The sequence below is a fragment of the Ursus maritimus genome, unplaced genomic scaffold, assembly GCF_017311325.1.
Source record: "Ursus maritimus isolate PB19 unplaced genomic scaffold, ASM1731132v1 scaffold_26, whole genome shotgun sequence".
In the NCBI taxonomy this organism is placed as follows: domain Eukaryota; kingdom Metazoa; phylum Chordata; class Mammalia; order Carnivora; family Ursidae; genus Ursus; species Ursus maritimus.
In genome coordinates, this window is record NW_024425119.1 from 15,401,176 (window position 1) to 15,416,315 (window position 15,140).

General features: G+C 39.1%; 1 protein-coding gene and 1 non-coding gene across 2 annotated transcripts in view; one reads left to right on the forward strand and one right to left on the reverse strand.

The window, feature by feature from the left end:
- SLC15A5 (solute carrier family 15 member 5) overlaps positions 1–15,140 on the reverse strand; it is a 75,684-nt gene that overhangs the window by 15,961 nt on the left and 44,583 nt on the right. The window contains exon 7 of the mRNA XM_008707090.2: positions 7,658–7,786. Coding sequence (XP_008705312.2) covers positions 7,658–7,786 — 129 coding nt within the window. The remainder of the gene's footprint in view (positions 1–7,657; positions 7,787–15,140) is intronic.
- On the forward strand, positions 4,431–4,537 carry LOC121105452. Its single transcript, XR_005837980.1, has one exon. It is a non-coding gene; the product is annotated as a U6 spliceosomal RNA (small nuclear RNA).

Consider the following 15,140-nt stretch of genomic DNA (forward strand, 5'->3'; position numbering starts at 1 on the left):
ATGGGGCTTTTCAGGTCTAAGTACTGGGCTCCTTTTGCCCTCATTCTCAATATTCACACTAGGTAATTTAATTCACTTCTATGGCTACCAATGCTATTTTTGTGCCAAGGATTCACATATTTATATATCTAACCCAGAGCCTTTTACTGAGGTCTAGATATTTCTATTTGGATGTCTCACTGGTATGCCAAAATTAATGTGCTAAAAAATGAACAGGTGACAAGTTTCCCAATCTGTTTGCCTTCTAGTGTTCTCCATTTAGCAAAGGGAATTTTTGTCCACCCAGTTGCTCTTGGCAGAATTTGGATGCTTCCTTGATACCACTCCTCTCTCCTGCATCCTACCACCTCCTCACTCCACTAGGCACTATTGATTCTACCTCTAAAGTCAAGCTTATATCCATTCATTTCTCTCCATCCGCCTACTTTCTTCCTAGTTCATCGCTACTCTAGACTCGCCTGGGTTAGTTAAAGTGTACACTTCTCCCAAACCATTCTTTTTCCCTTCTAACTTAAACTACATCCATAGTGATTTTAAAACAAATAGATCATGTCACTTTCCTGGTGCCTTTATGATTTCATATTACATTCAAGTTAAAAAAAATTCCTATAAGCCAAAGGTCCTGCATAATTTTGCATCTGTCTAATTCCTCAACCTGACTTCATGTGATTTCCTCCCATTTGCTGATTATTTTCAGATTACTGATTTTTGAGTTCTTCTGATGCACCTAGTGTTTCTTTACTTCCAGGCCTTGGTATATGTACTCTCTGCCAGAAATACTTCACACCAAGCCAAATACCACCATCCTTCTGTTGTCAATTTCAATAGTATTTCCAGGCACTCTTAGTATGAGCATCCATGCATATCTAATTCCATCTAGACTTGTATGTTTTCAGTGAAAAGGAAGCTCCACTAATGACATGGGTCCATGAGGCCAAGAAGAATCTCAGAGTACTGCTTTATTTCATCTCATCCCAATCTGGACCTGTAATTGAATAGGATACCTGATGTCCTCATTTATGGAATACATTCTTTTTTGAAGAATTATTAAAGTGCTATACCAGATTTTCATACCCATGGTAATCCTAGCCTACTTGGAAAAAGTTGAGATCCCACTCAATTTAGAATAGCAACAACACAAATCATTGTTTCTGTGCACTTTTATTAACCTGATACTTTATTTCCTCTAGTCCTTCTAGAAATCTTGGAAGCTAAGTTATTAGTGACACCATTTTAGAGAATGGTGAATGAGAAATTGAGACTCAGAAAAGTTAAGTAATGTGGTCAAGATCTCACAGCTTGTTAAGGGCTGAGTTGAATTTGAATTCAGATTTGTCTGACTCAGAAATCTGCCCTTTCAGGGGCGCCTGGGTAGCGCAGTTGTTAAAGCATCTGCCTTCGGCTCAGGGCGTGATCCTGGCGTACCGGGATCGAGTCCCACATCAGGCTCCTCTGCTATGAGCCTGCTTCTTCCTCTCCCACTCCCCCTGCTGTGTTCCCTCTCTCGCTGGCTGTCTCTCTCTGTCAAATAAATAAATAAAATCTTTAAAAAAAAAAAAAAAGAAAAAAAAAAAAAAGAAATCTGCCCTTTCTACCTCTGGTGAGCCAACGGCAATGAATAGTTGCTTACCCCAGTATAGTGGGTATTTTAAACTCTGCTTTGATACTGTTATGAACCCTGAGGGCTCTGAGCAGCTCCAAGGGTCTCTGTGAGCGCCAAAGTTTGGGGGCATAGGATAAGTTATACCTGAGATTCAGAACCTCATTGTACAAGGAGGATTCTGAATCTGCTTCTGACTGAAGACCATGAGTAGGATTTGCCTGCAAGAGTTGGTGGGGGCCTGTCAAGTAAGCTCCAAGAACACTGGAATGAATTTGAAGAAAATATCTCTCAGAAAATAGGCATGGACCCATGGAATCCAGTTAAATAGCTTTCCAGGTGCATAAATATTTTCTTTCAAGTTTACTGCAACTGTAAATTCCTATTTCAAGAGTGACTCCATGATTCATGCTGACGTGGCTGTCAGTGGTCTCAATAATCACAGAGAGTCATGTGAGAATTTTAAAAGATCACATTTTTAATTTAAAATGATCTTGATGGGAATCAAACAGCTAAATTCTTTGCTCCTTTCCTGAATTCTAGGAGGAAGGACGAACAGGGACAAGAAGATGTATTCCTTCACTTCTTGATTCTGCCCAATTATCCTTTGTCCCATAGACATTTTGCTTTGGATCTTTCAATCACCTGCACGTCCGTAACTAAGATGTCACTTTCCCCTGAATTCTGTTTTGTTATTTTTGTCAAAAAGTAAGCCCGAACCCATGAGTGTGAGAAAATTGATCTGGTTGCTAATGGGATATAGTGGAAATAAGCAGTTTGACTGACTTCTTCACTCCCTCATATTAGCATTACTACTTTTAGAGAAACTATTCCTGAAATGATTAGTGTAGGAGGATGGATTTAGTCTTGTATCTTCTCCTTTAAAGCACTCAGAGTTAGAGATCCCAGAAGGATCAGTTTTCTCACTTGTACTGAAAATGTCACTCTAACAGTTATCTGTCTGCACAGTCAAGTTTTGAGAAATCTTTTGAATTTACCGCATTCACACCATTCTCCATCATGGTGCTAAAAATGACTAATGCGGCTTGGAGACTGGGAGACTGGGAGAGCCGATCGTCTCTCCCAGTCATCCACCAACACTCACACACTCACATACACACATGCTCGGCTGACATGAATCCTTAAAGGTTTAAAATATCTTATATGCTAAATGGAATGCAGAGGCGTGCGGGATGCTTAAGTACATAGTTACAGTGATGGTGTCACTCTGGTGGGTTCTGTCAAAAAAAATTGGTCTGGTTGTTTAACTAAAAGACTGGTCTTGTTTTTAACCAAAGGGGCCACTATAACATATGACTTTATTTTCTATTTAAAAAAATCTCTGGTATGAAAATGATCAAATGCATTATTTAATTTTATCCTCTCGTCATCTCTGAGAAAAGTGGGGTGCAGCATTCCCTTTTTCAAATAAGAGGAAATAGTCTTAGGGAAGATGATGACCTACCGAATGTCGTGTATACAAAGGATCACTCTTTTTTAGGGGCCCTGACTAGTCACATAAGCCACGTTAGGGTCACAAGAACCAAATCCTCTAAATAAACATCATTTCCTTCCTTCCTCCCCTTTTTTTTTAAAAGATTTTATTTTTATTTATTTATTTGACAGAGAGAGAGACAGCCAGCGAGAGAGGGAACACAAGCAGGAGAGGAAGAAGCAGGCTCCCAGCGGAGCAGGGAGCTCAATGCGGGGCTCAATCCCAGGACTCTGGGATCACGCCCTGAGCCAAAGGCAGATGCTTAACGACTGAGCCACCCAGGCGCCCCCATCATTTCCTTTCTTGATGATTGCTATTCTGATGGCTAAAGGGATTTTCACAAACGCAGATATATCCTGCTCCCAGAAAAACATATGACAAAATCTCCTGTGATGTCATTCAGGGAATGATGGAGAACTGCATGAGCTGAATGATAGTAATTAGATGAAGTGGGAGCTGATTACATCCAAAAGGGGAAGATTAGTTGATAACTGGCAGTGAGTGAGGTCTCTAGGAACTTTCCACAAGGCTCTATTTTTGGTCCTGTCCAATTCACCAATTTGGTCAATTACCTGAAAGAAGTCTAGGCACTTGTTTACTAAGTTTGCAGATGACACAAAGCTAGTAAAGAAGTAAAGATTAGTAATTAACTGGGTGACAGAATCAAGTTTTTAAAATGTCTGTTATTTAAAATGATGAGTTGACATGTATCGAGGATAAAGATAAAGTCTTACATTTAATTAGAAAAAAAATTGTGGTAAGAGGAGTCAAACTGAACTGAAAGCAACTGTTACAAACAAAATTTTAAAAAAGCCTCAGGTTTTCATTAACCATAAGTCCAGTGCAACTACTGAAAAAGTCAACACAATCTCTGTTGGCGTTCAGAGAGAGAGAGAGAGAGAGGGAGAGAGACACTAGGTTGATAACAATAACATCTTGAGGATTGTGTTTAATCCTAGAAGCCATACTATTGGACCATAGCCATCTTTACTGAGCACCTACTGTGTGTGTTAATTACGTAATCTTGATAGCAGCGTGATGAACTATGCATTGCTGTTACTGGCATAGAAACTGAGAACACATACCTAGACTGTCTGGATTTGAACATCGTACCTCATTATGTCTCCCAAGATTTATCACACGTTGGAGGAGTTGGTATATGGATAGAAAATTAGACTTCCTCTGTGGAACATAGTGATTAGCAGACACAGGTTACATTCAAAGCAGAGAATTTTTCTGGGTGTTAGATGACGCAGGCACATCTAGATTTGGGTACAGTGTTAGCCTAGATGGCCTCTGACATTAATATCCAGTAGTAAGATTCTGATTTATTGGGTGCTTGCTTCGGCAGCACATATACTAAAATTGGAACGATACAGAGAAGATTAGCATGGCCCCTGAGCAAGGATGATATGCAAACTCGTGAAATGTTCCATATTTTTCGAGCCCTGGGTGTTATATGCAACTGATGAATTATTGAACTCTACATCTGAAACTAATGATGTATTTTATGTTGGCTAATTGAATTTAAATAAAAAAAGATTCTAATATATTGGGATAGGATTTAATGTAACACAGTATTATTATGAACAACAACAACAAAAACCTCTCAAAGAAGAAGCAAATTGAATTAATTAGTGGTAATTTAAATGGTGTTCTCTTGAATACAAGTAGAGAGCACCCCACTCACATTGATGTAGCTAAGATATCCTTGCCATTTGTCCTTGGTAAACTTTGCCAAAATTATATAAACTTTTGTTTACCCATCTTTTATTATATCTAGAATATTATCAATAATATCCAACGTGCAAACCCCCATCCGAAAAGGTTGTATTGCAGAAATAGCAAGTGTCATTAAAAGGCCCTTACACTAGGTGACTCTTAATAGCTGTTTAGTGTATTAAAAGCAATGTTGATGTTGGTTTCAGAACACTGAAAGGGTCAGATTTCTGTCAGATACTAGTTGTGATGATTTGACCACTTTGTTTTCTTTTTTCTGTCTTACTATATTTCAAAAATAAGTATAAGATTGCCTTTATATGATTGTTGCAATAAATGCAATAATGTAAGTAACAGTTCCTACCACATTATTCAGATTCTCAAGAAAATGTAGGTTTTCAATGAAATGGTTTGCAAGAATAATTGGGTGTAATAGAGGATTTGCCTGGCCTTTGTCCTGGTTCCTGTTTGGTAAACACTAAACCCTTTGAGTTCTCTGAGTAACTGGAATGCCTTCGTTATTCATGGCAGGTCTCTCCAGCCCCACCTGATGGTTTATGCTAATGAGAGGACACATTAGGGGCCTGCCAGCCAGGAAAATTAAGCACATGATTAGAGGGTTGAGGCTTTGAGCCATGTGATAGCCCAACCTCCAGAGGGAAGAGGCTGGAGACTGTGTTCAATCACATGGCCAATGGTGCAATCAATTCTGTTTACATCATAAAACCTCAATGAAAATTCTGCAATCTGAAGTTCAAGCAAGCTTCCCTGGTTGGCCATATTCTGCATAGTGTCACACATTGGTGTGCCAGTTGGCCACTGCATCCCTGGGGATGAAAGAGCTTTCGCTTTTGAAACCCTCTTAGGCCTTGATCTGATTTGTATTTTTTGCTATCATAACGCTGTAATCATAAGTCCTGTGCTTTTCTGAGTTCTGTGAGTCATTCTCGCAAATCGTCGGTGGGGACCTCCACATTTATAGCCAGCTTATCAGAAGTGACTGCAGTCCTGGGGAATCTCTGAACTTGTGGCTAATGACGAAGGTGAGCACAGTCTTGTGAAGTTCGGCCCAACTGGGTACGTTCCTCAAACGTACATATGAAAAATGTAGATTTATATCAAAGATAAACTGATAGTAATATCTGACTTCATAGCTCTTCTAGAATATGGAAAATGTGGTTTGATTGTAGACATTTTTAAAAGCAAATTTTCAGGGCGCCTGGATGGCTCAGTTGGTTAAGCGTCTGTCTTCGGCTCAGGTCATGATCCCAGGGTCCTGGGATCGAGCCCTGCATCAGGCTCCCTGCTCAATGGGGAGTCTGCTTCTCCCTCTTCCTCTGCCTCTCTCCCCTGCTCATGCTCTCTCTCTCTCAAATAAATAAAATCTTTCAAAAAAAAATAATAAAAGCAGATTTTCATCTTCATTGAGTAATGTTGAAGAAAATAAACATATGCCGAACACATAAGATGTTTAGGTAGAGATATAGGTAAGACTTTCCCAGGTTATCTTATAAAAGTCTAATACCAGTGCTTTGTCCCTTGTTTATACATAAAGAATCTAACCACCCGAGCAGTCAACAACTTGCTGCTGTTCACGCGGTTGTTACGATGGTTTGAATTTTCGTGCTTTGAGAAATGGAACCATATCTCACAAATTCCGTGTAGCACAGAGCCTGGCACACAGTAAGCAGTCAATACACACTTGTTTCACTTTCTCAGTTAACTAAGACAAGGGCAATAATTCATCTTATTAACAATCAATCAAGGATTGTACATTTGTTCCCTAGAACTCTACGCTACCTACCAGCAAATTTATCCTTCTTAATTTGACTTGTTCCCTACACCCTGGAAATTTTTTGAGGATTTGGGAGCGTTTATTTCCTTGTCATGGTATCCCCAGTGTCCAGCGTGGTACCTGGAGCAAAGTGGGTCTTCCATAAATATTTTTTGAATGAAGATAGTGTTAAAAAGAATTTCTCATTCATAGAAGCTATTTCTTCCGTAGTTTGAAAGTAAGTAAATTAAATTTGTTACAGGAAAATACAAACCAATGCTTTCTTTACATGATTTTAAGTGTACACTGTAAGTACCTTTGAAAGTAGAGAATAGGCTTGTAGTATTTTCATAAAATAAGCAAAAGTAAATTAAAAAAAAATGTTAAGCCATGTTAACATCTTAGAACAAATAAAGGAAAAAGCCTGTGGATTTAAAATACAGCCAAAGACATTTCACCATGACATCTAATCACTGTCATTCTGTCGATTTTTCTGTCAGCACACGTCTGAGTAGCACTTTCTTGTTGCACGTGAATTTTTCAGATGGGGTGTTTCTCCTGATCAATTTCTATGGGAAAAATTTCCCAAGACTATTTGCTATTCAGTTCACAGTTTCTTTTTGATTGCATAGACATGATTTCTGGAAAATCACAGGGAAAAGAGATCATCCAGATACCCCATTCTCCTACATTTCCACAGGACTTACCTTTTCTGAGGATTATCTATGCCAGCTATGAGGCATTATTGAATATGACCTCACTGAAAGATCTAATAAGAATATAATGACTGATTTGTTTTAAAATACACTAAAGAAAGACAGCGGACAGGGCCTCATGAGAAGTGACATTCTGTAATTACCTCCTCCTATCAAAAGAAAAACAATTCCCAGAAATTAATGAATACAGCAAGAGTCTATTTCCTATCTTAATTCTATCTTAATTGCAAAAGTGGATCAATTAAAAAAAGACTACACTGGCAAAGCCCTTCTTTTAAGATTTTGTCTCCCAATTCTCTAGTCATCAAATCAATATATATATATATATAAGCATACCATGAACCTATTTTTACCTTCTGAGATGAGATATACCAACTCCACCAGCAATGCCGCCATGAAACAACCAAATCCATTGAACAGTGTCAAAAAATTCATAGAGGTTCCTCTGATGGTACTCGGAACAAGTCCATATATCACAGACACTGAAAGGAAAAGAGAAAGTCAAAAATTAGACATTCTCTGTGAAATACTTCCATAGATATTATTCAAATCAGTGTTGATCATACCTCAAAGAAAGCTTACCGATAAAGGCAAAATTTGGGTTGGACTTTGTTAAAGTTACTATAGTAAGGCATACTATGATGGTACAATTTAGGTATATCTAAAAGGAGTAAAATACGGCAAAACATACTCTTGTATAGCTGCAAGAAAAATTTAATTGCTTGGTGATTTGAGTGTCCCAACATATTCACCCAAATTTCACCCCGATTTGAATATTTCTTAATTTTGGATTGAGGTGAGGCTTGTACTGGGTACTGTGACAATCTAGTAATAAGGTCTATGATTCTGTGATTCCAAGTAAATCATTAGTTTCCCTACAGAAAACTTGAATTTATCATATAAAATTAGCATGGGGGTTAAGAGGATGGGTCTGGAGTTAGACAAGATTTTGCTAGAATCCCAAGTCAACTATTTATTACCTCTGTAATTTTAAGTAATTACTTAAACTTCCCAAGCTTCAGTGTTCCTCTCTATAAAATGGGAATAATATCATCACTCACTTGCAGAGGGGCTGTGGTTCTTCCTTGCTATAATGTATGTATAATCCCATCATATATGTAAAATGCTGACTTGTAGGAACAGAATCAGGTTGGCTATTTTTAACAGTATTAATCTTACCAAGTCAAATGGCTCCTTCTTGTGCAAAGTGCCTTACATGCATTTAAATTATCCTATTTAAGGAGAGGTTACCTAAAGAGAGACTAGAGCTTAAGCTTTGGGTCTCCAAAAAGATTATCTTTCTTCCCCCAAGTCATTGTTGCAAGTGGCAAGTGGCAAGCTGTTGAAAAAAACACCGTGGAGGAAATTTTTTTTTTTTTAATTTCAATTACAAATAATTTTTTTGAACAGACTCAATTATAGAGAACAAACTGATGGTTGCTGGAGGGGAGGGGCTGGGGGATGGGTGAAATAGGTAATGGGGATTAGGGAACACACCTGTGATGAGCACCAGGTGATGTATGAACTCGCTGAATCACTATGTTATACACCTGAAATTAATATAACACTGTATGTTAATTAACTGAAATTCAAATAAAAACTTAAAAAGCCCCCCCCCCAAAATTTTCTGGGTATCAGACATAGATGAAAATGAGTATATCTGATTTTATACATATGATATTAACTATATTAAAATATGCATGGCAACCTTAGGGGTACATGCTAAAATATTTACAACATTTATCATAATATGGTATCTGGGATTTGCTTCAAAATTATACAACGAGGAGGAAGAGAGTGTGCAAGTGAGGGTAGAGATGAGACAAGTTTGGCTGGCTTGAGAATGATTGAAGCTGGAACGTGAACACACAGGAGTTTATTGCAGTAATCTCTCTTTCATATTATGTGCGGCAAAAAATTGGAAGGAAATACATAAAATAACAGGAATGGTGTTAGCTTTGAGTGGTTGAATTATCGGATTTTTAATTTTCCTTCTCCTTACTCCTTTGTACTTTGTGCAAATTTGTCTACAGTGAGAGATCATAAATAAACATTAAAGTTCATTTAAAAAAGAAAAGTGGTGATAGAAAACCAATATACCAGAGAGGTTAACCTTTAGTTTCCTTTTCTTTCTTTTTTTTTTTAGACAGGGGAGGGGCAGAGGGAGAGGGAGGGAGAGAGAATCTCAAGCAAGCTCCACACCCAGCACCGAGCCCAGCTCGGGGCTCCATCTCATGACTCAGAGATCATGACCCTGAGATCATGACCTGAGCTGCAATGAAGAGTTGGATGCTTAACTGACTGAGCCACCCAGGTGCCCCTTAGTTTCCTTTTCTAGAAAGAGATCTCATTATCTTCTCCCTTCTCTCTCGGGAAAATGTCACCCTGGTTTACGTGCCCTCTACCCCAGAAAAACTCTGCATTTGTTCAGCCCGTTTAAATAAACTAACGAATACATAATGTTCATGTATTCATGTACCCTCCTAGCATTCATTTAACATTTCTGTTTTGGTTTCTGCATATCCTCCACATGTTTTCATTTATCATCCGATGACCATTCAAAGGAGTCGCTTGTCTGCGCTCCAGGAAACGGGCTGAGCTTGGAGGCTGAGGTGGCCCTCAGTCAGCCTCTGAGCATCCTTCCTAGATGTTCCACTCTGGGCAGGCAGAGAGCAGAGACGTGCGCGACGCTAAGGGCCGCGCTAAACAGGCACTTAACACCACAAATACTTATTGGAGGTGAAGATAGTGATGGTGATAAATAAAATACTGTGGAGACGGACTTCAAATATCAGCGGCAAGGGGCCATGGGTACCACAGCTCTCGTTTGGGGTGCAAATCACCCTCAGGAGCCCGAGGCCAAGCTCACAAGGTTTTGTTTCTTTCAGGAAGATCTGGAGGACGGTATGAGGGAAATGCTGAAGAGGCTTTGGGAAGAAATGATTCACTGTTATAAAAAGGATTTGGCTTATGAACTTTCCTTTCTATAAATATGAGGAGACAAACAACGGGCAGAAAGACGAAGTAGGCCGATTTCTTTCCCTGAGAAAAAGCAGAACGTACAAGCCCATTATTACTCTGCTAGTTAATTATTAATCCTATGCTTTTCTCTTGCTAGAACTTCTGGTGCGGTATATAATTCATGAACACACTTTGCCAGCTCTCTGCCTGCTGGTTAATCTCTCTTTGGTGTCATTTTAGTCGTTTTGAAAGCCTCCGGTTCCCTTTTAGAGGACTTCGCTTTTCAAGTCCTCGGATCTCCATTTTCAGGCACCGACTCGCATGCTCTGATCTCTTTCGACTTTAGTGATCATCAGCCTGATTTTTTAGGCTCTGCGGTACTTCTTTTAGCACATGATAGCATACATAGTATCCACAAGTCTGCCACTATTCCCCAATTCTCATTTTACCGTGAAGACACAGTAAAAAAGATTCGGTGTGTGTGAAAGCTGGTCTTGCCAAGGAGAGCTGAAATGTGCCTCCAGGTGGAGGCTGGTTAGTGTTTGCAAAGATACCCCTCACAGCATCTGTGGAAACTACAGACTGTGGGGCTATAAGCACCTTCCTGAGGCCCTGGTCCTGGGGACTCATTGCTGAAATTTCTTTCACTCCGGTTGTTCTTAAACTGTTAAATGTGCTGATAATGTGTGGTGAGAAGTTATTTCGAACATGGGTAAGAGAAGTACCTCCGTCTCAGAAAACGGAATTTGATTCTGTTACCCACTTTCAGATCATCATTCCTTCCTCATCCCTAAAAAGCTTCAGCTTATTGTTTCTGCTTTTATCAGTATTATTCGATGGTATCACCTCATATTTCTCTTTTGTGCGGTTGTCTGTTAATCTCTAGGATATTTTCCTCTGTTATTCAAAGTCATCAGCTCCTCTCTCCTCGCCACGTTCTCCAGTTCTATTCCTGCCTTAGTTCCTGGCAATTTTATCATATATAGAGGTCACCCTTCGAAACTTCCATCCTGCTAGATCTTGGTTTCTCAGTTCCTTGACCTTCTTTCTAATGTCCTCCTCCTCCATTCTACCTTAGCCATTCATTACCACGGTCACACCCTGAACCTTGTTCCTCAGACCAGGAGTTGGTGAACTACCATCAGATAAGGTTCCGGCTGCCACCTATTTATAAATAAAGTTTTATTGGAACACAGCCACACCCATTCATTAGGTATGCCTATGACGGCTCATATACCACACTGACTGAGTTAAGTAGTTGTAACAGAGACTGTCTGGTGTGAAAAGCTTAACTGTTTATAATCTGACACTTTTCAGCAAAAGTTTGCCAACCCATGCCCTAGGCCAGTAATTGTAAGCGCTCCATAATCTCAACTTTGTGCAACCCCCTCTGATTATAACCTCCTGCCTTCCCAGTTTACTGTCTGCTACTCAACCACAAAAATGCTTAGGCTCCTTTAGGACCTCCACTCCATTGCTCCTTTCATTATTCTTACCTCTTTCATACCCTTTACGTTCCTACTACTCTTTTTAGCTCAGTTAAGTTCCATAGTTAATTGTTATGATCATATTCTTTCACATACCCTCATTCCCTTGCTTTTCTCTTGCTTTCTGGAAATTGATTGACTCAACAATTCACTCTCTGCCATCTCTGCTCCTAGATCCATGCAGCCTAATGTTTCTGGAAGAAAAACACATAACCATGTTGACCAACTCATTTTAAATTCCTGACCACACACCTCAAAGGTCTCCTAATACACCCTGGCAATGTTCTAGATCTCCCTAGTTCATTCACTCTCTCATTGTCTTAGACAACAATTTCATATCTCTGCTCTCTCCTCAAACCCCCCAACTATACTCTCCCATCCTTACTCAGAGCTCATGGCCTGACATCCTACTTCACTGAAAAAAAAAAAAATCAACCAGCTGGAAGAGAATTTCCGTAGGAATCCCCACACCTGTTTACGCACCCATGAGTCTCTGCACCTTCATACTCTCCCTCCAAACTGTTACCATTGATGAACCGTCTTACTACTATCGAAAGCCACATTCTCAACTTGTAAATTAGATCTCAACCTTTCTATTTGCAGTAATTTCCCCTCCCACTGCCATCAACTTTCCCTCTCTTTTTTAAAAAAATTTCCCCCTCTTTTGAATCATTCCCACCAACATGCTGTATGACACCATTATCTTTCCTTCCTCAAACATAAATAAAAAACTCATTCTTAACCCCATTCCTTTGTCAGCTACTGTCCCATTTCTTTGTTCTCTTTTGCAGCAAAATTCTTCACATAAATTATCTATAGTTCTTCTCTTCTCATTATCCCTTAAACTCATTCTAAAGAGGCTTTTGTGCATTCCCATATCCCACATAAGAAAGCTTTTTTCCAGACCACCAATAATGGCCAAATTCTCAGCCAATTCTCAGTCCTCATCTTACTTGATGTATTAACAGCATTTAACACGGATGAACACCCCTTCCTTGATACCATTTCTTCATATGACTTCTGAGATACTGCTCTCTTGGTTTTGCTTTTTCTTGCTTGTCACTTCTTTTCTCTCGTCTTTGCAAATTTCTCATCTTCTTTTAATGTCTTAATGATGATGTGCTTCAGGGTTGAGTTTCTGGATCCTCTTGTCTATACTGACTCCCAATGTGCCCTAACTCTCTTGGTGATCTCAACTAATCCCATTGCTTTAAACACCATTGATGTGCTTATGACTCTCAAATTTGCTATATCTGCAGCTCAATATGAAAATACAGACTTGGATATCTAATTCTCTATTTGTCACCTCGATCTGACATCTTGTTCGTGTCCAAAATGAAACTGGTGATCTTCTCCCCAAAGCTTGTTCTGCCTGTAGACTTTTGTCTCTCTGTAGATGGCAACTCCATCCTTCCAGGTGCTCAGGCCATAAATTTTGATGTCATCATTAACTCTTTTCTTTTTCTTATACCCTATTTTTCCTTCATTAAAATATAACTAAGCTTGGATTATTTCTCACGACCCACACTGCTACTATTCTGGTCTGAGGCTCTCATTGTCTCCCCTTAATTCATCTATCCTCTATCCTTTTCCTCACTGTACTATATTCTTAATCTATCCTTTTCTTCAAGGTAGGATATTCTCCACAGCAGAGAGAAAGATTCTTTAAAAGTGTAAATAATATCATGTCATTCTTTTTCCCATCTCACTCAGAGCCCAAGTCTTTACAACGGCCATTCTGACTCATCTCTTACTAGTTTCTCTCTTCCTCACTCTCCTCCAACTTCATGAGACCCCTTCCACTTCATTGCCAGATATACTCCCATCTTTGCATTTGATGACTCCCTTGCTAACAGTGATATTCTTTCCCAGATATCCATGTGGCTGACTCCCTCAACTTTTTCAAGTCTTTGTGTGTTACCTCTCATTGAGGTCTGTCCTGACCTATCTCTTAATGCTGCAGTCTGCTGCCTCCTATGCTTGGCACTCCTGACCCTCCTTATCCTGCTCTATCTTTTCTTTTTCTATAGTACTCGTCACCCAACATGTTCTGTAATTTAATTACATTTATTTTTTATTATCTTTCTCCCTTTGGTAGAATGTAGGTTCTACAATGGCAGAAAGTTTCATCTTTTTTTTTTTTAATTGATTTGCCTTAAGGTTCTAAAGTAGTGTCAGGCCTATTGTAGGTACCAACACAGTATTTTTTGAATAAATAAAACAAACACGGGTTATGAGACAGCTGGGGTATACATTGCTGTAATTAAGACATAGTTTGAAAAGTTTTCTCTGTGTGTGTGTGTGTGTGTGTTTCTTGTAGCTCATCTCCTAGGTATAACATGATTTAGCATGGTAAACAATGTCCAGTGAAATTAGGGGAGAAATCCACTGTGCTTTCTCGCCCAAGGCCATCAGTGTAGGACATTGTCAGGAATTTGAATGATATATTTTTATTGTACTCACATAGAAATAGCTGTATATTTTATTCTCATTTGTTTATTCAGTATATGTATTAATCATCTTCTCTGTACATGCACTTTAAGGAAGAAAGAACATTAGAATCTAAGGATAGACAATAAGGATAAGAATCTTGATTTAAAGCCTGCACATTCTCATGGTGAGAGGGAAGCAGTAAACATACACATATAAATACGATAATTGCGGGTCCTGACAAGTGCTATTAGAAAAAATGGAACAGGGTAATAGAGTGAAAGTGATAAGATCACCTAGACAGCCTCTTTGAGGAGATAATCTTTGAGAAAATTTGATGCTGAGAAGAAGCCAGACACTTGAAAACAGAGGAAAGGGGATTCTAGGTCGAGAGAAGAGCAAACACAAAGGCCTTGGGATGAAAATAAGTTTGACGCTTTAGAAACACAGAATGAAGATCATTAAATTTCTAGGGGAGTGGTCAGAGGGAATAATGTTATAAAATGTAGTTGGAGCAGTACAAGAGGCCAAACCGTGTACAGTCTTATTCACATTTAAGGAATTTATCTCCAAAATCCTATTGAGAAATTTGAAGCAGGGGAATGGTAGGACTTCTTTTGGAAAGAGCATGATGGCTATTTTGGAGAATGGACTCCTGGGGCAGGAGAAGAAGCAGGGAGACAAGTTAGGAGGTTCTGACAGAATTGGTGAGATATTGGTGACCACGTAGGCTGATGCGGGACTTGATCCCATGACCTGAGCCAAAGGCAGACGCATAACCGACTGAGCCACCTAGGTGCCCCAAATAAATAAATCTTTTAAAAAAGGAGACCTAATAGACATCTATGATTATAATTCCATAAACTTTCTTTTTCTTTCTTTTTATTTATTATTATTTTTTTTCATTTTTGAAAGGCAGGCCGTGGCATGCAGCTCCTCACTTGAATAAGTGTCTGGA